The 26197-nt window shown below is 47.2% G+C and overlaps 1 protein-coding gene across 8 annotated transcripts in view; it reads right to left on the bottom strand.

Moving 5' to 3' along the window:
- Positions 1–1998: 1998 nt before the first annotated feature.
- SLC1A6 (solute carrier family 1 member 6) overlaps positions 1999–26197 on the bottom strand; it is a 103250-nt gene continuing 79051 nt past the window's right edge. For 2 of the 8 annotated variants that reach the window (XM_081077053.1, XM_081077051.1), the window contains 10 exons: positions 23066–23178; positions 15535–15771; positions 14621–14758; positions 12871–13075; positions 12063–12105; positions 11246–11589; positions 8336–8569; positions 6624–6818; positions 3497–3631; positions 1999–2521 (listed from right to left, as the gene is read on the bottom strand). In XM_081077053.1, coding sequence (XP_080933179.1) covers positions 2326–2521; positions 3497–3631; positions 6624–6818; positions 8336–8569; positions 11246–11589; positions 12063–12105; positions 12871–13075; positions 14621–14758; positions 15535–15739 — 1695 coding nt within the window. In that variant the 5' untranslated portion in view covers positions 15740–15771; positions 23066–23178 and the 3' untranslated portion in view covers positions 1999–2325. Of the gene's footprint in view, positions 2522–3496; positions 3632–6623; positions 6819–8335; positions 8570–11245; positions 11590–12062; positions 12106–12870; positions 13076–14620; positions 14759–15534; positions 15772–21331; positions 22974–23065; positions 23179–26197 lie in introns of those variants that run through there. The other 6 variants (XM_081077052.1, XM_081077049.1, XM_081077054.1 and 3 more) reach the window with 4 other exon arrangements.

Consider the following 26197-nt stretch of genomic DNA (forward strand, 5'->3'; position numbering starts at 1 on the left):
CTTCCAAGTTCTTACAATTGCCTATGCCCAACTGTTCTTTTAGGATCCTAAAGAATGCTGCTAGGAGGAAGGGAGGCATCTCAAAACTTACCTGTGCTTGAATTTCCCTCCCTTCTTTGGGAGAGATAGATGCTAAGTGAAACTTAATTTGATTTAAAAGAAAAAAAAAGTCATGTTTCCTGGACAAAAGGGTCATGGAGTTGAGGTTTTGTTTTTTGTTTTTTTCCCCTTTTTCCGCCTCTCCCCCCCCACCCACTCCGTTTCAAACCGCTGTTTCTCAGTCTAGTTGTGTGGGACACAGCTCTCTGGCCCATGCTGGTATGAGCCTTGTGCTCCCCCAGGGGTGAGGCGGTCGGTTTCTGGTCATCAGTCAGCCGTACACGATGGACGCTGGCCGCTCATGGCCACTCACGCTGACTGCCAGCCACTCACACTGGCCACCAGCGGCTCCTGGCAGCACATAGTAGCCCACGGCAGCACACAGTAGCTCATGCGAACCTCCCACTGCTCACGGCAGCACAGCTCCAGGGAGAGCTGTTGTTCACAATCTTAGCTATAGAAGGTGCAGCTTACTGGCCCATATGGGAATCGAACCAGCAACCTCGGTGTTAGGAGCATGGCGCTCCAATCACCTGAGCCACCAGGTCGGCCCCTGAAGTTGAGTTTTACCCATGACCGCTGGAATCATGTTCCTCTCTGTTTATTAGTGTTTTCCCCAAGCCTTTATTAAGGTCTCATTTAACATCCCACCTGTTTCATTAGATTGTAGGAAAATAATGCTAAGAGGCCAATGTCCACTGTTGTGTAGTAAGAAGACACAGAACCCCCTGGGGCTAGCATGGGTTTTCTGGGGCAATTCCTCTCAGGAGTCAAGAGGTCAGGCTACAATTTCCAGCTACTCATCCCCACTAGAAGCTGCTTCCTCGATTTCCAACCATGGAGAATATGAAGTTAAAGGTTAACTCAGAGGGCGAGGGGTGCTCAAAGCCTGCACATCCCAAAGAAAGGACTGGAACTTGACTGGTTCCTGGGAGGTGACCTCTGAGCCTTGGAATATCCTGCCTGATGAAAGTGTCCTTGTATACTTGGGGTCTTGAAGTAATCTATGCTGACAGTGTAATTTATAGTGAATCCGTTTTTGTTCACCACAGGCCCCGGGCAATGCTGTATTAGTTTGACTTCTGGGGAGACTACAGAATGAGTAATTAAGGTCAGCAGGCACTCCATGCCTATACAACAGATGTCCAATAAACACCTTGGACACCAAGGCCCAGGTGAACTTCCCTGGCTGGCAGTACTTCACCCATGTTGTCACACACAGTTGGTGGGAGAATTAGTGCTATCCATGTAGTTCCATTAAGAGCAGACAACTGGATGCTCACATCCTGTGTCTCCTGGATCATGCTTTGGGGACAGAGTCCCAGAGAGCAGTTTCCAGGCTCTCGGCCTCATGTGGAAAGGTGCTGGCTCAGGTAGTAGATGGTCATCAGCTGTGACTAGTTGGCCATTGGCTGTTAACCGGTTAGCCATTAGCCACTGATATAACTGCCGTGGCTAAGCTAGCAAGGTGTGGCGTGGCGTGGTGTGGCAGAGTGTGGATTGCAGATTGCAAAGAGGCGGATTGCAGCTAGCAAGTGGAGTTGGTTAGCAGAGACAAGTGGACAGCAGGTTGCAGATCGTATGGCTCCTGCTTCTGAGTCTCCAACCCAGCCGCCATCGAGAATATAGTAGTATGACTCTCCTATCTATGGCTCCGTGGGTGTTCCTTTTTGGCCTCACCATATCCTGTGTTCTTGTGCAGGGAGCGGGACTAGAGACCTTGTATGACACCCCATATGACACATACCCCATATTTTCTCTTGCCTCTGCTGATTTTAATCTGTGCCCTTTCACTGCAATAAACCATAAACATGAGCATCACAGCTTTTTTGAGTTCTGTGAGTCCTAACCAGTCATCAAACCTGAAGCTAGTCTTGGGGACCCCATCAACACAGAGGCCATGAATATTGTTTTATTATGAGAAATAGTGGTTTTCCTTTATCTCCTTCAATTCTGCTGCTCCTTGTGAAAATAAGGAACATAAGATGACCCCTCACCTTATTGAACCAGCAGATTCCTGAACCCCCAACTCCAGGGAAAACATTTCCATTCTGCCTTGCTCACCACCCTCCCTCAAGTTTTCAGCATAGGCTCAGACAGAAACAAAGACCACGTACATTCTTTCATTCCTGCTCCTTTATCTCAGTTTCCCCCCAACATGCCAGGCAGAACATGTGTGTTCAGTGCACGGTCCTTCAGGCAATGGGGCGTCCGCGCTTACCGCCCTTACATAGCACTCTCATTGCCTCCCCTTCCCCTGGACGTTCCCTTCTCCTGTGCCATGAGTGACTTGTAGGGCTTCCCCAGGCTGGGGAGGGTGAGCTCAGCTTCCTGTAGCTCCAGCTCCCGCTGAGACAAATGCTCAATAACTGCTGCTCCAATGGAGTCCCCCAGCACATTGGTCATTGTGCGAAGTCGGTCACTAGGCAGGGAAGAGGAAGGGAGAGGAGGGGAGAGAGAATTAACCAGGTACATCCATTAACCAAGGCTTGAAGAGCACTACAGGGGAGACGATGAAGCACAGGGGGTTCCCTGTGTCTGAGAATCGGGGGTTCACATTCCAGTCCAATCCCTAGCCGTGCAGGTCCCTCCCCCTCTCTGTCCTCAGGTTCCCCTCCTAACAAATGCAAAATGGACCAGCTCTGATATGCTCACATTTGATCTCAGCAATGAAATTTTTTAAGGACGTAAACATCCAATATAGAAAATTAAGGGTTGTGATCGGAACAGCATATAGAATGAGGAGGTCCATATTTATTTTATGTAAACCTCCTGTTTTAAAAGTTGAGACTTTAAAAAAATATATATTTGTTGGGGGCAGCCGGTTAGCTCAGTTGGTTAGAGTGCAGTGCTCTTAACAACAAGGTTGCCGGTTTGATCCCCGCATGGGCCACTGTGAGCTGCGCCCTCTACAACTAGATTGAAACAACTACGTGACTTGAAGCTGATGGGTCCTGGAAAAACACACTTAAATAAATAAATAAATAAATAAATAAATAAATAAATAAATAAATAAATAAGAGCTCTTGGAGCTCCATCAGCTCCATCAGCTCCAAGTCACATAGTTGTTTCAATATATATATATTTGCAAGCCAGCTCTGTCTCACGGATCACCTTTTTGTGACTTCTACATAAAATAGGTAAAAAGGCAGCCTTTCTGGATGATGGGTAAAGCCCCTATTGCTTGTCTCCTCTCTACCCTACTTCCCAAGGTTAATTCTATGGAATTTGGGACCCACAGGCCATAGTTTGGAGTATTCTCCAAGGCCCTCCCTTTATTCTAAAATCCTAGCACACTGTGTCTGCTGGAATCAGGGCCCACAGGTTGGGGTGGGGGGATTCCTGCAGGGAAAGCAGTGGGTCGCGGAGAGACAGAGGCAGGGTCTGACATACTCACAGGAACCAGTCCACAGCTATGATCAGCGTGATGTCTTCAGTAGGCAGGCCGACCGACGTGAGCACAATGACCATCGTGACCAGACCCGCCTGGGGGATGCCAGCAGCCCCAACACTAGCTGCTGTCGCTGTAATACTACAAATGGAGAGAGAGAGAACACAGAGGGGCAGGAGGAGGAAGAGAGAAATGAGGAAGAGAGTGAGAAAGGGCACTACAGAGGGAAAGGGTCAGTTCCCTAGGGCACCTTAAAGTAAAATACCCCAAATAAAAAGTAGGTCCAAAGTGACTTTCATTGAGTGCCAATGCAGATCGGTCCTCTTATCCTTTGCTGGGATCTGGAATCCATCTAATGATGGAATTTGGGACATTTAGACAACTCATATTGTAGATGCAAAAGTAGGTATTTAAGCCACCTCGCAGGCTGGAAGAGGAGAGAAGCATCAGCCCAGGCAGCAGCTGTAAACCAGAAGCTAGAGTTCCCTGTACGCACATTTACTGAAAGTAGGTAGGTCAGTACAGATCCAGCTGCCGGGAATGAAACTCTGGAAGACGGGCCAAGTTTACAGCCAAAAGAAGAAATTGTCTGTGATGCTGAGTAAATTTTAAAAAGAAAAAATTACACACGGTTTTGGAAAACTAAAATGTAGAACCCATGGGAGATGAGAGAAATGGTGGTCCACTATCCAGCAGAGGGACAGAGTGGATCAAGATAAGTTAGGTTTTAGCTACGGCATCAACTCTGATTGCCTGGCATGGTGTGCTAAAAATTCTAAAGCCACTGAGCTCACCAGGAAATGTGTCAATGTCCTGGAGTTGGCACCCCTCTCTCTGGTGGCCTCTGAAGTCCCTTCCCAAATTTTACAATTACCAACGTGGAACCACTCGGGACACTTAGCCCAGACGACGTTTCTATCAGAACAGTGATTGAGCAAACGCTTGGGTTGGTGGACAGAGAATGGTCCAGCAGACTCCAATCATTAGCCATATAACTTGGACATAAACTCAGAGCCTCTGTTTCCTCATCTGTAGAATGGGAGACATATACCTACCTTGTGGGATTATTGAGAGCAGTAAAAGAGCACAGTGCTTCATGAATGGGACTTCCAGAAGGGTCATTATCATCATTATTTTAACTAAGAGAGACTATCTCCCCTAAACACCAGCGCTGGCATAAACAGTGACCTGTGGGTGCCCTCGGGAGGCACACGGCATACTCTCAATGGGATGAGCTCATTGCAGCTGGATCCCAGAAGCCAAATTGAACTTCTTTGAGTTAAGTCCAGATCAAGTCCAAAGTAGGAATTCCCAACCAGCCAAGAAACTGACCCTTGAGCCTCTATCAGCACAGGTGTCACACGAGTCTGTCTTCTTCCTCCAACAACAAATCCCTGTATAAGAGCAGAGCCCTGCAGACCTGTGTCCAGCAGGTCCCAGCCAGCCTCTGCTGGGAATCCATGCAGAGTCCTTACCACCAGGAGCCCAGGCCATGAGGAAAATCCTCAGTGGCACATTCCCAGGACCCTGAGTCTGCTGTGTCATCGACTTCCAGAGACCCAGTGCACAATCATGAGTGTGTCTCACAGCCAGGCTCCTGGGGCTGTCTGTACTACTACAATAAGTATTTGCTGACTGATTGAACAAGAAGCTATTCCCTAACATTCAACATTTACGAGACCTGTGTCAGGGGAAATAGGGAATAGGAACACCAGCCCCACGAGCTCCAAGTACTTCCTGCTCACATGGAGGCAGCATGGGGACGCTGAATGTGGGACAGAAGGAAGTAGGGTCTGCTGACTCAGACTCTTCACCTGAGCAAGATAATCTCAAATCTTTGCCCACATATACCTTTGCTTCCCAGCCCAGCTTCCTTGAATATCTGTTCCTTCCTCCCATCCATCCATCACTCCTCCCACCCTGTGCTCCGAGGTTACTGGACTTTTGGCTCTCTCTACCTCTTCCCACTAGGTGACCTTGGGAAAGTGACTTAACCTGCCTCGATTTCCACGTCCTCCTCTCTAAAACAATAATGATGATTTTACCCACCTCCGGGTGTTGTGAGGATCAAACGAATGAACGCAAAGGTACTTTAAACAAAATTGTTCACAGAGCTTTCCATAGATTAGCTCTTTCAACTAATATTTATTGAGCATCTACCACATGCTAGACACCTATAGAAATTCCCATAGAAGACAATCCCTACCCAAACAGAGCTTACAATCTAGTGGGGAAGACAAGCAATAAGCAAGATGAATAAGTAAAATATACACTAAGGCAGATGGTGCTATGAGGAAATGGTTCAGCCTAAGAAAGCCCAGACGGCAATTTTAAATCGGGTATTCAAGGAACACTTCCCTGCAAAAGTCTGAAGGAAATGATCATGTTTGCTGTTATTTTTACAATGACTAAGTTGGAACCGTTGGGTGATGGGGCCCAGGAATCTGTATTTTTAACAAAAGCCTCAGGTTATTAGGATGCATCAGCCATTGTCGTGCGGGAGACCCTGCTCTCTGCGCCATTTGTCATGCAGGATGGCCTCCTGTCCTGCTCCCCACATAAGAACACAGGATACGGTGAGGCCAAAAAGGAACACCCACGGAGCCATAAGTAGGGGAGTCATAGCACTATATTCTCGCTGGCGGCATCCGCCTCTCTGCAATCCACTCTTGCTAGCCCCCATTTTCTGCTAGTGTAGCCACTGCAGTTATATTAGCGGGCAATGGCTCACTGGTTACAGCTGATGGCCAACTAGCCACAGCTGATGGCCATCCAATCACAGTTGATGGCCATTTACTACCCGAGCCAGCACCTTTCCACGTGAGGGTGAGAGCCTGGAAACTGTTCTCTGGGGCTTTGTCCCCACAGCCATACTTTGGAAAATACTGGACAAAGGGATCTCCCACAATAGCATGAGACAGGAGATCTGACTGGAACACCTTGCTAGAACACACAGCCTCAGGTTGAAGTCTCACCTTGACCCTCATCCAGCCTGGGTGACTGGGCCCTGCCCACATCCCCCTCTAACATCCAAGGTCTCCTTTGACCTGGAGCGGAGGCTCCCTCTTCCCCTAGCCAAGCTAATGACTTCTTAGGTCTCACCTGCTGGTGGGTCCCACCAAGACCATCTCACCTGATAGTTGTGATCTGGCCCAGGTTGAGCTCGTAGTTGTTGACTTGAGCAATGAAGATGGCAGCCAGAGCCTCGTAGAGGGCAGTGCCATCCATGTTGACAGTGGCCCCCACGGGCAGCACGAACCTGGTGATGCGGCGGTCCACACCCAGGCCCTCCTCCAGGCAGCGGAAGGTGATGGGCAGTGTCGCGGAGCTGGGGAAGAGAGAGCCCAGGGGGCTGAGAGCAGGGCATGGCAGGGTGGGGCTGGAGCAGCAATAGACCAAAGGAGGGCTCCCCTTGAGAACATTGGGAGGCCAGGTGGGAGGCAGAGAGAGGGCGGATGGCAGGTCTCTAACATTTCAGACATGGATAACTGCACAAGGAAGAGGGACTCCTCAGGACACAGAGTACAAAGCAATGGGGTCCTCCAGGCTGAAGGTCTCTTGACCCACTTAAAGCCAATAACAAGGCCAATTACTAGACTAATTCATGCCACTAGTTCACTCTAGCTATCCACTTCCAGAAAGGAGAGGACTAAGGGTCGTCTGACTTGCCACCACTCAGGGCTAAGAGAGGAGTGTTACAGAGGACCCCTATTCCCGATTCCCCATGTTTGGTCTGGGAGTGACCTCAGCTACACTAACCCTCTCTGTCTCTCTCCCCACCACTTCCCAGAGGAGGAAGAGTGACTTAACTGATTGGTGAGTTTAGTCAAAGGAGTAGGCATCTCATTTGGGGTCAGCCAGTTCACAAAACATGTGCTCTGTCTAGTCAGCTTTGTGTCATGCAGTGAGAAGCCTGAACCTATACGGAGGGCCTTTGGGTGTCCAGCCCTGTGGTGACCAGGTGAGTTTAATTCTGGGGTACAATGGCACCAATCCTACTTGGCCACAGATCAAAAGGCACATTCTCTAATCAGCATTATGGGCAATAAAAAAATGGTATTTTTCTTATCACAAACATCTTGTTGATGTTTATGATACGTCTTTTTTTTTCCTGTTCAAGTATTTATTTTTAATTGAGATATAATTCACATATAATGTATTAATTTTAGGTTTACAACATGATTTGATATATATGTGTGTGTGTGTGTGTGTGTGTGTATATATATATATATGGTGTGAAATTATTACCTAAATAAGTTTAGTTAACATCCATGACCTGGGGGGTTGTCACTGTGTGAGGGATATAAATCATAAATGTCTAACTATTACATTGTTTGGTGCACCTGAAACTAATTAAAAATATATATATACAAAAAAATAAATAAATACATAAATAAAAAAGATACGTCTTAAATTGTTTTGAATTTGGATGATGGGGGGAAATGAGCTCTTTAATAACCACCTGAAACCCCCTCCAAAAGGAGAAGGAAACCAAGAGAGCTTCCAGACACCATCTCAAAAGAAGCGAGACACTCTGAGCTAGAAAATGACTGAAAACATGGGGCTTGTTGAAACTTTCATTCTAACCTCAAAATTGGCAGCTGGTTCTCCTCCATATAAAACAGAGACACAGGAAAGGAGCAAAAGGGGTCAGGAGAGCCAGGGCAGGACAAAGACTGATGCCCAGGTGAACCACCTGGAGAACTTCAGGAGCCCCTGACATTACTGAACAACTCAGAAGAGGTTCCATAATGGAGGGAGTGTGGGTGTCCTAGACGGGCCCGTGAAAGACAATGAACCTAGGAAGGGTGCCAGTGGTACCAGTGGCGGGGGATAAGGCCATACCTGGAAGACGTGCCCATGGCGGTGATGAGGGCCTGCAGCATGCCCACAATGAAGGGGAAGGGGTTCCGGTGGGTGACGAGGAAGTAGATAAGAGGCAGGACACCGCCAGCATGGAGGAGCAATCCCACAATGACGGTCAGGGTGTACATGCCCAGCTGACCCCCCAGGACGGCCATGTCTTCCATCTCTAGGATCTTCCCAGCAATCAGGAACAGGATGCCCACAGGTGCATACCTGGGCCAAGCCAGACACCTGTCAGGGCCCCTTTATGACTTCCCCTACAAGCCTGGAGCTGGCGTCCCCAAAGGCTTTGCCCATATAAGACCCTAGAGCCAGGAAGTACCCACCGTACAGCACCCTACTCCACCCCACCCTTCCCCATACATTAACAAATGGGGTTGGTCCCCACAAATGCATCCCACCTTCTCTTGCTACTCACCCACAGCTCAACCCCAGACAGCAGAAAAGTTCTTATAACTCCAGGGCATGCAATCTTCTAAGGTCTCACCTTCATCCACTCCCCCATTCAAGTAACCCCCGCCATTACGTCACTGTCCTCAGGATTCTTTCCCTAGACACTGCCCAGACAACTGTCATATCTAGCCCTCTATCTTTCCTTATTTGTTGTCCCCAATTCTTTGTTCTACATTTGCCATTTTTATACCCCTATTGTCTGTCCTGTAAGTGCATATTCTCACTCATTCACCAGCCCTGAACTATTTCTCCTGGATTTCCCATGGACATTTCAAACAACCTGTCTTATCAAATTATCTATTTATTCATTCACTCAACAAATATCTACTGAGCACCTACTACGTTCCAATCACACGGTCCCTGCCCTGATGGTGCTTACATTCTAATGAAGGAAATCGGTGGTACATGTGGAGATGTGTAATTAAAAGCTTCAGGTGGTGAAAACTGCAAAAGAAAGTCACTGAGTGGGGCTGCTTAGCGTGAGAGGTCGGGGAGGGCTTCTCTGAAGAGGTGACATTTAAGCTGAGGCTTGAACGATGAGAAGCACCCATTATATCTAAGGGGAAACATTGCAGGCACAGTACAAAGACCCTGAGATAAGCATTAGCTGGGAGTATCGGAGGAGCAGAGAGGCCAGTGTGGCTAGAGCAGTGAGTAAAAGGAGAATAGAGGAGACAGAAGCAGCAAATTCATTGGGGGCTCACCTGTTTTCTCCCCACAGACCAGCCCATTTCTTACTCTTGTGAGTTTCTGCCAGCTGTGCCAACTTTCCACCATCACCAGGCTTCAATTGTTATCCCTCTCTCCTTAGAAATTGAAGTCTACATTTGGTCATTGTCATGTGGATGTACTGGAGGAAGTGGGGCCTCTTGGTAAGTTGGTGCAATAGCTTGGGTCAGAAATGACCATGCTCAAACTAAGGCTGTGGGAACGAGGATCGGGGGACCTCACCAGTCCTATCTGTGTTCCCCAAGCTGGGCTCAGGCTAAGCCCGGGTCAGTGGTTGTTGTTATATTTCCAAGTCTTGACCTACCTCTATGATTACTCTGTAAACCCCTTTCCCAACTCCCTCACCTCCATCCTTCCACCTCATCCTCTGTAAAATTCCTCAACTGGGGATCTTGTTTCCTCCTCCACTCAGCCACCTGGTCCATGTGGATACTTTCCCCAACAATGCCAATGACACCACTAGAAGAAACTCATGGTTCCCCATTCAGTTGAGCCTTCAATACCCTTTCTCAATCTTCTTGTTATCCTTAATAAGCCCCTCTTCCCTTTCCTCTCAGCTGCTTTTCCAAGCTCTTAACTTGGCCTGTAGCCTCCTACTTTTAAATTATTTGGGATGATATACAGTCTTCCCCAACAGTCTTGTGAACATGTTCCACCACCACTCCCAAGTTAACATACACTCCCGCCTTCTTGAAGTCCTCACCACTCTCCAAACAACTCGGGTTCTTTTAAGTTTTGCATGTTCTCTTCCCTCTGCTTGAAGTGCCTCTCCCCTATTCCTCAGGCCCAGCTAATAGGTGACCTTCTCAATGACTCCCTTCTCCCCTTCCCAGGCAGAGTTCACCACATATCCCTTCATTGGCTCACTTCTCCATGTTCCCAATACTTTGTAATGTTCCTTTGCTACACAACCTTCCACCTTGTAGTATATTGTTTAGTATGTGTCTGTCTTCCCAAGACTTTGTGAGCTCTTTGAGGACAAGGACTGAATTTAATGCATCTTTGTATTCCAGAGTCAAGGTGAAGGTGAGCCTGGGAAAATGTCTGATGAATGAGTAAAGAAATTGGTGAAGGTGTGAAGGAATTTAAAGAATAAATGAATCAATCAATCAATTATGGAATAATTAGTGAATGGATAAAAAATAAAATGAGCAAATGAGACATGAACAACTGGGTGAGTGAACGAATGTGTTAAGTGAATGGATGAATGAATGCAGGAAATATGTGAGCGAGGATATAACAAAGGCAGAGATGAATAAGGGGGTCAAAGGATGAGTCCAAATGAATAAATGACTGAGTCAACAAATATATTAATCAATCAATGGTTTAACCAATGCATGAATGAGTTCATGAATAAATTTATCAGTGAATGGATATATGAATGAATGAATTAATCAATGCATAGAAGAATGAATAAATGAGAAAATGAATGAATCAATGCATGAAAGAATACGTATAAATAAATGAGTGAGTGAATGAATAGATGAACAAGGAAGTAAATGAGGAAATAAATCATTGCAGAAAGGAATGAATGAATACTAAAACGAATGAGTAAGTGAATTAATCAATACATATATAATATAAATGACTTTGGCCAAATGGTCCCAGTGACCCCATCAGCAGCTGCCCCACAGCCTGACTTCCCCGCCCTGGCTCCATCCTTCCCTTGTGCCATCACTAGTCACCCTATCATAGCCCAGCACTCACCAGATAATGATGCCCACCAGCCTCATGATAGCCTCATTGAGGCTATCGAAGAAGTCCCGCAGGACTCGGCCCTTGTGTTTCATGCCGCCAATGACCAGCCCAAAGGCCACAGAGAAGACCACAAGGCCCAGGGCATTGATGCCATTGGCCGAGCCAGACACAGGCACCGTCTCCTCAAAGGTCAGCACCTCCTGCAGGGTGCCCAAGGCCCGCGTGACATTTTCCAGGATGCTGGTTCCATTCTCCGTTGAAGATGGAGGAGGCGTGGAGACGCTCTGCTCGGATCCGTTCTCTGTCCTCACAACAGTCCTGGTTACCAACCTCGTGCTGTACTGTGTCTTGAACTGAAATATGGAGCCAAATGCATCAGAATCACCTGGAGAAACGTCTTTCAAACACCAATCCCTGGTTCCCACACCCTAGAGAGTCTTACTCAGGAGATCTGAACGAGAATGAATGATTTGACTAATGCACAGAAAAATGAGTAAATGAATAGGTGAATGAGTAAGTGAACAGTGCATGGAAGAATGAGTGTAGAGTCTGCATTTTGCACACGATTTGTGGGCAATGCTTGGACAGATTTGTGGGCCTGTCTCCTACAGGCAGAAGCCTTGGTTCCTCCTCTAGTACCATTCCCTTGGTACAAGGAAGCCCTTGGCCTACGTCCTTCTCTCTACCCCTCCCTTGATCATCACACCAATGGCCATTGCTCTGTCAGGCCCATCTTCCCGCCCCTCACCCTTGGACCATTCACTCAGCAGCAAGCTCCCCCTACCCTCCCAGCCTCCCTGATCAAACTCTGTACTTCCCCCCTGACCTGTTTGAAGCAGGCCTCCACAAGGTTGGGTGGAAACATATTTCTGCAGAAAAACATCAGGTGAAGGGAAGGGGTTAGATGTTGGAAAGGTGTCTAGGGTGATGATAGTAATATAATAGTACGGGCAATAGTGATAACAGCAGCAAACATTTGAGCACTTACTCTGGTCCAGGTTAAGTAAGCTAACGAGCTTATTTAAACACTACGTAACCCTAGAAGTGAGTGCCACTGATGTCCCCATTTTACAAACACACACACGCATACACACACGCACAAAGAATTTATATAAGTTACCCAAAGCCACACAGCTGGTAAGGGGTGCAGATGGAGCTCAAACCCAGGTCTATCTGAGCCTTTTAGTAGGACCCTATGCCATCACAGGGACTTCACAAACATATGCCAGTGATGCCTCAGAAAAAAAACAACAGACAGCTCCTGCATTCCTCTAACTCCCCTCCCGAGTCAGGGGCTAGGGTAGAATGATGGCTCGCCTTGATTCTGGCTGGCAAAATCTTGCAGCTCTAAGAGAATCATTCACCCTCCAATTAAGCTTGGGAACAAACACCACCTATCCTGAAAATGCTGCAGTTATCACCTCCCGAGGCTAAGGGTCTAAAGGTCCTATCCTAGGAGTCAGCTGCTCTCAGGATTTGTACGAGGCTCCAAGGCAGAACATGGGTCCCCATCAAACTAGGCTCAAAGTGGGTGTGGCATTTCCAGGCTGGGTCAGCCTGTCCCTTTGTCTCTCCTTGAACAGAGGCTGTTGCATGTAGGGCTGGGATTCCCATCGAAATACAAAGGTCGTCACCTGACCAGGTCCATGAAGGCGTCGGCTGTAGGGATGGTCTCAATGCGGCCCTCACGATGCAGCCCCTCCTTGGAGCCCTTCCCGGGATGGATTATGGTGACCATGAGGATGCCGATGAAGACCGCAATGACTGTGGTCACCATGTAGTACACAGCTGCCCGCATCCCCATCCGCCCTGTCGCCTTGTTATCCAGGGACGCCATACCTGGAGGACAGGTGGTGCAGCCCCAAGCAGCCCCGTCCGCCCCACCCCCACTCTCCCATCCATCCTCTCCTCCCTCCCTCCCACACCACCAGCTCAACAACCATTCCACCAAGAATCCCTTCCTCCTACACCCCACCCAGCACCCACACCACCATCCTTTGACCCATATCATCATTCTTCAACCCCCATTCTATGTTCCATGTACAACTTCCACCTGTCCTTTTTTTCCGGCACTGCCTCACTAAGCTTTCTTCTACTCCGAGCAAACCTTTTCAACCCCTATGCTACCCTCCATTTACCCCTATTTTGCACCATGACCGCACTTTCATTCCACTTTTCATCCCACTATCCTCCCCGTAATGACATGACCATCCCACTCAGCTCACTGTGCACTGTCTATAGTAGATGCTTTTGGTAAACATGTCCAGACACCGTTTACCAGGCTGATACACCTATCCTTCAGTCACTGAGCGTGTTAGCTGCTAACGGCTCATATTACCCCCTCCCCCCTGAGAACTGCCTTCACAAAACAGGAGCTACCTTACCCAGAAAGGCCCCATAGGAGACCCACCGCCAATGACTGGCTGGTACAGAGATTTAAAAGTCCAGCTCCTTTGAATCAGATGGGATCAGAGTTGGAGGGAACAATTCTGTAGCGTGGCTCATGCTCCAGAGCTCCCCATGGGATCAGGCCGAGAGGCCAACCTTCTACTGAACACATGTCCCTTCTTAGCTTCTTGCCCTACCCCATCCTGCCCCCCTCACTTCCTCATGAGTTTCTCTTGAGAGCTATCCTCAACAAATCGCTTGCGCAAATATCCCCATCGCAGGCTCTGCTTCCAGGAAACCGAACCCAAGAAACCATTCTTTCACACCTTTACCTTCATGCCTGTTCCAAAACCTGAAGATTGACAACCAACCACCCAAGGGCCAAATCTGGCCCACTGCCTGTTTTTGTAAATAAAGTTTTATTGGGACACAACCATCCCATTTATTTACATATTAACCTACACCTGCTTTTGTGCTCAAATGACAGAACTGAGTATTCATGACAGATACAGCCCCTAAAGCTGGAAATATTTACCTACCTGGCCCTTTACAGAAAACGTTTGCTGATCCTTTCATAGTCCATCCATGCTTCCATTCCACCTCCCACCCACCAGCCTGTCACCTCCATCTCAAACACCTTCATCCACATCACCTCCCTGACCATCCATACCATATTCCAGCTACCTTCCCCGGCTGCCCCACCACAGCCTTCTTTTCAACTCCAGATGATACTAAGCTGCTGGCAGGCTGGTATTTTATCTCCGGTGAAAAGTACAGGAAAGTTACTGAGCTAAGTGCTGAAGGTTATATGGGGTCTGGAGCCTGGGTCTGATTGGGACTCCGGCTTTGGCCAAGGACTCTGGGCTCGGTGCACGCTCAGTGTCTGAGGTCCTAAGTTGGAGAGATGGTCCCATGCTTGGGACCACTTTGACTCTAGGTTCAAGCCTGGGCTCTGGGGTGGGTCTCGGAGGCCAACACTGGCCTGGGCTCTCTCACCTGTGACCAGGCTGGAGACAATGAGTGGCAGCACCAGCATTTGCAGCATCCTCATGAGAAGCTCTCCAGGGAAAGAGAAGTACTTGATCTGGCGATAGGTGAGCTGGTACGGGCGCAGGGCAAAGGCCAGGCTGATCCCTAAGGCCAAAAAGAGGTCCATGGAGTGCAGTTTGGGTCCCTTGGCCCCAAGCAGGGCCATCCATCCCATGAACAGTATGCATGGATAGGGGTGAGAGAAAAAGAGAAACATTCTATATGAGTGTGTGTGTGTGTGTGTGTGTGTACATTGTGGAAATGTACGGATTTATGTTACTGTGTTGATACTGTGTAAATTTGTATGTAAAGGTCTGCACACATTTGTGTGTACATATGCACACATATGTGACAGTGTACACTCATTTGTGCACATGTATCTGTGCCTGTATGTACGGACCCATGCACGAGATGCATGTTTTTCCCATACGTGTATATGTGTGACTTATATATATGTAGTTTTCAGATGTGGAGTGTATGTGTATTTAAGCTCATAAGTGTGCCGACGTGTGTGCAGAGGAATGTATGTTCCTGTGAATGTGTTTCTAAGTTCTAGTATATGTGTGCAACTTTGTATATGAGTTTATGTCTTTGCAACTGTAAGTTTTGTGCATGCATAAAAATGTGTTTGTGTGTTCATATGCAGAAAGTGTGTTTGTATAGTGTGTAAATATGGACGTATGTACACATGCATATACATATGACATTGTGTGCCACACAGCTGTGTTTGCAGGAGTGTGCACTATTTGTGTCAGTGTCCCTGGGGTGGGGTGGCTGGTAGAATGGGACATTTGTATGTGTGCAGGTAAGGATGAGGGGGCAGAATGAAGAGCCGTGTGCAAGGAGTTTCCCTGTAGTCCCCGCCCTCCCAGCCCACTCACCAATGATCACAGCGCTGACTGTCAGCAGGATGAAGGCGTTCCTGCGCAGGAAGCGCAGCACGTGCTCGCGGGTCATGGTCTGCAGACGCAGGCGCGTGCGCAGCGCTCTCTGCTGCAAGCTCTCCTGCAGCCGCTGCAGCCAGCCCAGCCGGCCCAGTCGCTGGCCACTCTCCCGCAGAAACAGGCTGTTGCCGTGGCTGCTCATCGTCTATCTGCGGGGGACAGAGGGGCCCGGGCCTGGTGAGGGGACGAAATAGAGGGCGGATGTGGGTACAGGGGGAAGGGTGAAGGAAGCCGTTGAGGAACTCGGAGAGAATCCAGACAGCAGGGAGGGACGATCTGCTGGGTTTTGCCCCCGCGGAGACGCCTGAGAATACTGCACAGGGTTCAAGGGTCACGTCCTGGCAGAAAAGGGTCAAGGTGTCAGAATCGCTCCGGGAAGGAGACCACAATATAGAAGATGCTTTTGCCATTCCCTGACTGCAGCCCTCTCCTTGTTTCATGAGATGGTCACAAGCAATTGGGGCCTGCCCCGGCTCACAAACCAATCTAACAAGCCTTTGCTGAGTGCCAACTGCATGCAGAGCCCTAGACATGCTACCTTGGGGCTAGCCTCCCAAATTAATATCGTTTGGTGTCTGGCCTGGAGGTGCTGACACATAGGCTTTCAACAGCAAAATCAATGACAGCGACGTGGAAACAATCTGTTTCTCTTGTAGTCTCTAGACTCAACCTAACTCCTGTCTTTCACCGTCAAAGGTTTTCCTTTTTCCTCATTGGTGAGCAGGTGAATCTGTCCCAGAAACTGGAAAATACAGATTTCTAAGTATATCATGTTAAAGACTTTCCAATGTAGAAGGAAGTTGCCCTAGACGTTTTACCTCTAGCTTTACTTTTGTTTGGAATTTGTTCTCTCAACACAATTACTGAACAACTCTAAAAAAAGAAAAAATCAATGACAGCGAGAGCCTGGCAAACAGTGGGTGCCCAACAGACGCAGCTGCTCTGCGGGAGGGTCCTGGTGAGCAACAGGGAGAGAGGACAGTCCCTTGGGAAGGAAATGGTGACAATCCTGGACCCCAGTGGCTCTTGAGGACCCGTCTTTGAAGGGAAATGTGGTGATCTCTGGGGTGCCGGGCACGGCTGCCTCAGCTTCAGACTTTGGTGTCTCCTCTTTATATTTGGCCACATCCATATAACCTTATTTACTGTCTAAATAAAAGTATCTAAAAGGGAAACTTTAGATAAATTAGGTCATTACTGTAGGTCATTACTAAATTATATTTTAATACATCTTAAATAAAATGCATATAAAAAATGAACACCTGCCTATCCTTTTACCAACTAAACACTTTACACGTACAGGGCAGCTTGAAATGTGACTTTCATGGGCCTGAGGAACTTATACCCTTGTGGACTCCTTCCTCCATTAAAAAAATGAAAAGTACGTTTTACAACTGTAGTGATGTATAGATGAGTATATTATTTTGGAACTCGGTAGAGGGGATGGTTGTACAATGTCGCAAGTGTACTAAATGCCACTTTAAAATGGCTCGTGTTCTGATATGTGAATTTCATCTCATATTATCTATTAAAACATTTCCTTTCACCTGCAAGTTTAATTCTTTCTTCTGATTTTAAAGGAAGTGAAAACATTTCTGTGGGTTCCTAAAAGGATCGTGGGCCCTGTGTTGTCACACAACAGCCTAGCAGACTGTCCCCCCATGTCTTTCCTTAAGGAAGGAAAAGTCTATGAGACTGTGCATCTCTGGGACTGTATATTTCTCTCTATTTAGTCTCCAAAAGAGGGTTTGCGGCCAAAGACAAGTAAGATCCCTGGGTGCGGAGGAGGGGACAACTCAAGCCAGGTGGAACCCCATGGAGACCCCCCATGAGCCGCCTTAGAAAGATTTGGGAAGGGGCCTTGTCTCCCCTGCCCCCCTGCCTGGGAAAAGCGGCTGCTGACTCTGGCTTTCCCCTCTCACCTAATTGGGGAAAAAGTCTTGAGAGTGATAAGATTAAGCTCTCTCTGCTCAGCTCTGTGAAACAATTTCAACGTGATATATGTCCCTTAAAAGAGTTGCATACCTCACCTCAAGGACTTTCTGCTTCGGCTGTTTGAAGATCAACATAATTGGTTTGGGTTTTTTCTATAACGTGGTGAGTCTCACAGACCGTTCCAAAAACACTGCTACTCCCTTGTATACTTATCAATAAAAGCCTCCAGGAGGCTCAGATCTGGGCTCCAGTCTTTCAGAACTGTGAGACCCCTGGCCTTCTGAGATTTAACTGCATTAAGTCTCTGTAGGTTTCTTTCTTAAAAACTTCTCCCAAAGCCGACCCTTCTCGCACCCTCACTGCCCGTGTTGCACTGAATGCGACAGCCCTGGGCCTCCAATTCCCAAAGAGTAGGCAGCAGCGCCTCTACACAGATCTCACAGCAAAAATGTGGCAGTGTCCCTATTTCAGGGATGCTGGGAATTCTGTTACCACTCTACATTCATGCCCAAGCAAAAGGCTGACCACTAGAGATGGCGTCGCCCAGGCTCCCTTGCCCACTGGCTGCCCTTTCGGTCTGGCCAGTGGAAGGCAGCAGGAGAGGGGAGGGTGGGAGGAGGTGCAGCACTGATTCTCCCAGCTCCCCCTCCACACCCCTGTGTGGCAGTGGCTGTGCCCCTGCACCTAAGGCCGCAGCTCGCATCCGACAGTCCTCTGTGCCTATTGGACATTTGGGCATCTTCGGGAAAATGTCTGTTCAGTTCCTCTGCCCATTTTTTAATTGGATTTTGGGTTCTTTTTTATTGAGTTGTGTAAGTTCTTTATATTTTGAATATGAACCCCTTTTCCAATATTTGGTTTGCAAAACTTTTCTCCCGTTCTGTAAGTTGCCTTTTCGTACTGTTAATTCTTTCTTTTGCTGTGCAGAAGCTTTTAAGATTGATGTAGTCCCCATCTGTTGATTTTGTTTTTGTTGTCTGCACTTCTGGTGTCATATCCCAAAATCACTGCCCAGCCGATGTTTTCTTCCCTACATTTTCTCCGGGTAGGAGTTTTATTGTATCAGGTCTTACATTTAAGTCTTTGATCCATTTCAAGTGAATTTCTGTGAGTGGTGACACAGGGGTCCAGTTTCGTTATTCTGCATGTGTTTATCCAGTTTTCCCAGCACCATTTGTTGAAGAGACTGTCCTTATCCCATTGGGTGTTCTTGGATCCCTTGACGAGATAGAGGTGCTCTCTCACTACAGTAGCAATCCTATCACAATATACAAATGTATCAAAACAACATGGCGTCCACCTTAAATTCACACCATGTTATATGTCAAGTATATTTCGATTGAAAAAAAAGAAAAACGGACAAACCTCTGTTGCAGCCACCACTCTCCCTGGGTCCCTCTCCTGCTCCCTCCCTGTGACTTCCCACTCAGGCTGGTCCCTGAGTGCTACACCAGCCATACCGGTGTCCCTTAACCCTGCCCATAGCTTTGTAAATAGTCCTTAACTTAAAGTCTTTTCGATCCCCCCTTTTGAGTGTGCTATTTCATGACTGATACACCAGATTTAACTCACTCTTACAAAAAACTCTCTAAGCCAAAGGAAGACAGTAAATATTGTATCCTGTGTGGAACTCTGCATATGTGGTTTGCCTGGGTGTGCTGTACCAATAAGAACTTGGTCTCGCTCAGCTACTCTCTGAGGGATCACAGCTCCTAATACCTATCCTGCCCACCCCCCAGCCACACCCCCACTGCCTGAATTCATCCAGGTCAGGTCTGGGAGTCGGTAGGAAGTCTCAGTTCTACCAGCATGTAGGTCCCTGGACTTATTTTTTTTTCCTGCCACTGGCTAAGTGGCTACTTTTTGAGGTCACTGTCTTCCTTGCCCTCCTCCATTCACCCCATATCTGAGGGATGGGACATCTGCCTGAACTTTCCAAGTCTAAGCCCCTGGAGCCCCAATGCCAAATCCCAATTGGGGTCTTGCTCCAAATGGATCCATCGAAGCTGCTTCTCACCTTGCTGTGAAAAATCTTGGACGTGGGATCACACACCACACAGTCAACCCAATTTCTCCCTCTCCTCTCTGTATGCTTCCAGTCACTGAGTGGTAGCTCAAAGCTACCTGTGGGTCCCAAGAGAGTGATCAGCTGAGACCTAAACTAGTCACAACAACTGCAGAGTTAGTTTTGTCTATTTCCTTTCTATTCCTTACAGAAAGTAGTATGGTACAGAGCAGGCTTGGACAAACCATAGTCTGAGGGCCAAATCCTGCCCGCTGCTTGTTGTTGTAATTAATGTTTTATTGGCACACAGCCACACTCATTCCTTACATATTATCTGTGTGCTATCATGGCTGAGTTGCGTTGTTGGGACAGAGATTATATGAGCCGCAATACAATCTCTCTGGCCCTTTACTGAAAAAAATTTGCTGACACCTGGCCTAGCAGAAGAACATAGCTGAGCTCTTATTTCAGACCCCACTCTACAGGTCATCTTCTATGTGGCTTAGATGGCCCAATGCATGTGATGCTTAGAACAGCGCCCAGTGAACACAAAATACATGCCAACAGCGGTTGATAAAAAGCAGAAACCCAACACACAATTGAAGACAGAAAAAGATGCTGAAGTGGGAAGGTGTCTTCTTATCAATTTTTCTCAGTCCTGTCTGCATCGCTTGTCAGGCACTGACTTACAGTGGTTTTCCCAGGACCTTGGCTTCCACTGGGGCCTTTCGCAGTCTCTCTGGGAGCCCTGGCCGCGTCTACCCCTACCCTGAGTTCTCTTTTCTAGTCTCTCTTGGCCCTAGGCATTCTCTTGACATTGTTTCTTAGGTCTTGTTTGGGAAATGGCCCTTCTAGTGTCCTCAGTCTCTGCAGGAGCTCAAGGATGGGTCTCCCACCTGGTTCCCCCAAGCTCCAGGCTTGGATGAGATGTGCTGGTGGCACCTCTGAGCCAAGGGAAAGAAAAGCAGCCTCTTACATTGTAAAGCGGAAACAAGGTACGGTGGACAAAACAAGGTTGCTTTCCATATATTTTTCTCAACACTCTGCCAGGAAATCACAAACACCACACATCACACACACACACACGGTCACACAACCTCATACAGAGAACTGTTCAGACACACAGCCCCACACACACCTTCAGAAATCCAATTGCACTCGTGCAGCATCAGTCATACAATTCCTACACACACACACACACACACACACACACACACACACACACACACGGCACACAGGACACAAAACTTCAGACATTCAAATTTATTCCATTTAAATATTCAGCCCCACACGCCCCTTTGAGAAGCAACCCCACTCATAAGTTGCCTCACGCACGCACACATCCCACCACCTCCCACGCATCTTCGGACCCAGACCACCTGCAGTGGTGACCAAAGGCTCGGTCACAACCAGGTCTGCCCAGGGTTGGAGGAATAAACCCGCTGATAGATAAGGGACCAAGCCCTGGAAAGGGACGAGGCATCGGCACAGAGATGGCACCTGCCCACGTGTGGAGACCACAGATAGAGGAATGGGGTGAGGATGAGGGGAGACCCGCAGAGAGACCCCGGGATAGGAGACGCGGGAGGAAACTCACCGGGGCGACCCGGGGGTGAGCGGCAGCGACGACGCTAAGGGCCGGGGAAGAGCTGGGACAAAGAGCGGCCAAAATGGGAACCAGGACACAGGTGGCGCTCCACCCCCGACCCCACGGAGGGCCAAACCCGCCGGAGATCCCGCCTGCACCGAACTTCAGGGCCCCTGCGCTTGACGGGCCGCGGTGCCCCCACTCACCCGCGTCCGGAGCGGCGGGTGGGCCGACCCGCGCCTCGGCCTGCGCGCTGCGTGGGGGTGCAGGAGCCGGAGCCCCGCGAAGCGCCCGGCTGGGGCGGCCGGGACCCGCCGGTGACAGCGCAGTGCTGGCGCGGGGACCGGACCGCGGAGGCACCGCGCGGAGCCGGGAAGCGCTGTGCAGCGGCTGGGTTCCGCGCGGGCCGTGAGCTTACGTGGGTGCGGGGCGCCGCGCAGCCGGGGGAGGGGGCGGGATCCCCTCTGGGACGCCCCCCGCCTCCCCGGCGCCCACACTCCGCAGCTTCGCTGGAGAAGCTGCACCTCGTGTTTGCGGAAGGAGGGGGATCCTGGGGTGGGCGGCGTCTCCCGCGTTCAGCCCCCGCCCGCAGCGCAGAGCCGCCCCCGGCCCCCGCCTCCCGCCGCCTCCCGAGCCCTCCCCAAGACTGTACATCCCTGGAGAGCCGGGGCCAGCCTGGCACCGCTGGTCCGGCGCCCACATCCCGGGGGGAAGGCGCGGGCGTCCCAGTAACCCCGGCCACCGCGTGGCTCCCTCAGCCCCACGTCTCCCTTAGGGTTCACTTTCTGGCCTTGGCCGCTGTGTGCCCTTGAGCCAGCCCCTCTCCCTCTCTGAAGCCTGGCTTTCTTAGCTGAACAACGGATATGACTCTTCTGACCTCACAGAAAATTAAAGCGCATGAGTGTGGAAATGCTCTGTGCAGCGGGAAGCAGTGTGCAAATGGGAGACGAGTAATTCCTGTCACCACTGTGATTCATATGATTCTTTTCGGCCTTTAGCAGCAAGTTGATCGGACAATGCTGATCCTGCTTTTCTTCTCAAACGGTACTGACTTGCTTCCAGCATGTCCCGCCTCTCCTGAAAGCTAACTGCCATCATAGAAAGGTGAGCACAGAACTACACACCTGATAAAAAAAATCAATACATGTTTGCTTTATTATTGTTAATATTATCAAGCAATTGTTGATGGCAACTTCCTAGTCTAGACAGGCTCTTTGATTGATATTTAAACTGCACACTCCTATGAACTAGATATCACTACCCTCATTTGCAGATAAGGGGACAGGAGCTCAGAGAGGTTCAGTAATTTGCCCGAGAGAGCCAGAGAGCAGTACCTCAATTGCAGCTCTTTGTACCTATAGAACGGACTCTCCTCCTTGGCAGTACCTCCTAGCTAGGTGGTTCTCGAACTTAGCAGTACTTGAGAAGAACCAGGAGATTCTGATGCCCGGATGTCACCTCAGACCAATCACATCCGCGTCCCTGGACACAGGACTCAGGGCTCAAGCATCCGCATATTTTAATGCTCCCCAAGTGATTTCAATGTGTGGCTAAGGAGCTGGTCAGGTTCTCCTGGGCGGCACCTGCAACTGCTCCCTGAAGGCTCTCACGCCCTCCACTTCAGTCACTGGCTGTGCAAGGATGATTTTGCATTCTTCTCTAAGCCTAGAGCTCCTGGCTCTTACAGTCACTGGCTCCACAAATATTTCTTGTGCCTCTGCTGTTCAACAGGCTGTACTAGAGGCTGGAGACTGAGTGGGGAAGACAGAACGCCCTTGCTCTTCTACATAAAATAATAAGTAAACAAAACAGCAGCAGTTTTCAAACTATTGGGTCTTGGAACCCCTTTACACTCTTAAAAATTGTAGAGGACTCCGCCAAACTCACCATCCCGTGATTTTTAAAAATCTAATTCCAGTAGGGAACATCCTACAACATACCTGACCAGCGCTCCTCCAAACTGTCACGTCATCAAAAACAAAGAAAGTCTGAGAAACTGTCTCTGGAGATGAAGGAGAAATGACTAATATAATATGGGGTCCTGCAGGGGCTCCTGGAACAGAAAAAGGATGTTAAGAGAAGACTGAGGAAATCTCAATACAGTGTGGACTTTAGTCATGTATCAATATTGGCTCATTAATTGTAACAAATGTGTCATACTAATGAACAATATTAATAATAGGGGAAATTGCTGTACTCTCCTCTCAATTTTCCTGTAAATCTAAAAGTGTTCTAAGAAATTGTGTCTGTTGATGAAAAAGATCATACAGAGGGAATGGATGGAAAAGGTGAAGGGGAATAAGAGGTACAAACTTCCAGTTATAAAGTAAGTAAGCCCCAGGGACGTATTGTACACACAGGGAATATAGTCAATAATATCGTAGTAACTTTGCACGGTGACAGTTACTAGACGGTTACTAGACTTGTCGTGGTGGTCAATCACATCATAAGGTACATAAATGTCGAATCACTATGTTGTAAACCTGAAATTAATATTAAATTGCATGCCAACCATACTTGAATTAAAAAATTTTTAATAAAAAGATGCTGGAGGACTCCAAAGAATTTTCATCTATGTCGGTTATACCTATTCGTCTTTATTGTAGGAGAAATTAAAATTGAAGATGTTTTTAAATATTCATTTTAACATAAAAATACACTCATTACATGATTACATAAAGAGCGTATTTTTATGAAAAATAACGTTTTCCAAAACAAGAAAAACTTAGTGACAAGAGAGGCAATGTTTCACACTTTTGCAAATTGCTTTGATATCTAGCTTCATGAAAAGAAAGTAGGATTCTCATGCAGTTGATCCTTATTATGTGCACACCTCATATTTGCAAATTCACCCAATCGCTTAAACTTATTTGTAACCCAAAAATCAATGCTCATGGCACTTGTGTGGCCATTAGTGGGCATGCTCAGAGTGATGCAAAATTTGAACTGGCCAACGTGTGGGTTCCCAGTTGAGGTTGAACAAGGCTAAGCTATGCCTTCTTGTTTCAACTGTCGTAGTGTAAGAGACGTCCTTTCCATGGTCTACCTGGTGCCACATTTTTTCTGTTTTTTGTTGATTTTACTGTTTAAATTAGCCCCCAGGCATGATGCTGAACTGCTGTCTTGTGTTTGCTAGCACAAGAAAACCGTGATGTGCTTCACGGAGAAAACATGTATTATATAAGCTTCGTTCAGGCATGAGTTATAGTGCTGTTGGCTGTGAATTCAGTGTTGACAAATCAAATACACACACACACACACACACACACACACACACACACACAAGGTCTGACAATTAAGTTCACGAACTCATCCTAGAAAAAGTGCTGTATACCTCATTGCTGAATATCACTATGGTCACCTTTGAAGTACTCCCCTGGGGAAGCTATGACGCCAGTGCCTAGTCCACCCCTCAAAGCAATTCTGGAACTCTTTTTCTGGAATGGCCATCAGAGCTGTCATCGTATTACCCTTGATGTCCTGAATGTCATCAAAATTTCTTCCTTTCACTATTTCCTTTATCTTCAGGTAAAGAAAGAAGTCATTGGGGGCCAGATCAGGGGAGGGTGTTCCAATACAGTTATTTGTTTACTGGCTAAAAACTCCCTCACAGACAGTACCCTGTGAGCTGGTGCATTGTCATGATACAAGAGTCATGAACTGTTGGCGAAAAGTTCAGGTCGTCTAACTTTTTCACACAGCCTTTTCAGCACTTCCAAATAGCAAACTTGATTACTGTCTGTCCAGTTGGCACAAATTCATAATGAATAATCCCTCTGATGTCCAAAAAGGTTAGCAACATTGTTGCAACAAGTTTGCAAACTTAATTGTCCAACCTCATGTGTATGTATGTGTGTTTGTGTGTATATACATATATATAAATAAATATATATATATGTGTATATATATATATAAATAAATATATATATATGTGTATATATATATATATAATAGGTGTCTTTAAACAGAAACACACATAAAACAGAGTTAGGCATTGATTGGTTGTTGACTGGTTGACAAAAATGTTGTGACCAGAGGCTCACAGGAACCTAACCCAGTATATCTCTTTAGGAACAATGCTTTATTTGCTAATTAACTGTTTGCACAACTTTACAGAACAAAACTACCATAAATAATGAGAATAAAATGAATTTGTTATGATGTGTTATCTTGGTTGAAATATATAAAGACAATTCAACCTCACACAAACAGGGAATTTAGAAAGGGAAGAATGGGATTTATAGATGATGTAATACAGAATTATACACCTGAAATCTATGTAATTTTACTAACAATTGTCACCCCAATAAACTTTAAAAATAAATAAATTTTTTTTTAAAGGGAAGAGTATTTTAACCTGCTTTTCAGGTAGTTGTGGCTATTCTTTGAGACTACACCAAAGTTCGACACATTTTAGTTTCCTAAAAGATAGTTGCAGTGTGGGATCTGAAGCTGTCAGTGAACTTTTTGTACTCTGTTAACATTAAAATCCATTGCGTGCATCTTTACCCATGCATGATTTTGAAATATGATGCATTAGTCATTTGAAAAATGTGAGTTCACTGAATTACACAGATCTTCCAAGTATTGACACATTTCATTATTCAATATCCAAGATAAATGCAAAAAAATGCACAATTTAATAAAATCAACATTTGAAAAAAAACAGGATCAGAATTCCTGATTTTCCTTTTGTTCAGTCTGCCATATAACTTGGCTCAGTGCTCACTGATTCTGTCTTTAACATTTTGATATTTAGCTCACCATGTATTTTTGGATTGATTTTGTGGGTTTTTTTTTAAATTACTGACATTGGAATATTTTTTTTACAGGAGACTATGTTTATTGCCTCTGAATGAGGAAATGATAATGTAACTACTCAAGTATCTCCAAAGAATGACTCATAAAGAAAAAAAATACAAAAATTGCTGTATACCAGAAGCAATGTGTGACACAGAGCGTTGTCATGATGGAGGATGATTTATGGCACACTTTGAAACATATCTTCTCTCAACCGTAGCTCACACCTGACTCATTGCACCAAAAAACCATTACAAAGTTTCCACATGCCG

This window comes from Rhinolophus hipposideros, assembly GCF_964194185.1.
Source record: "Rhinolophus hipposideros genome assembly, chromosome: 16".
NCBI classification, from domain to species: domain Eukaryota; kingdom Metazoa; phylum Chordata; class Mammalia; order Chiroptera; family Rhinolophidae; genus Rhinolophus; species Rhinolophus hipposideros.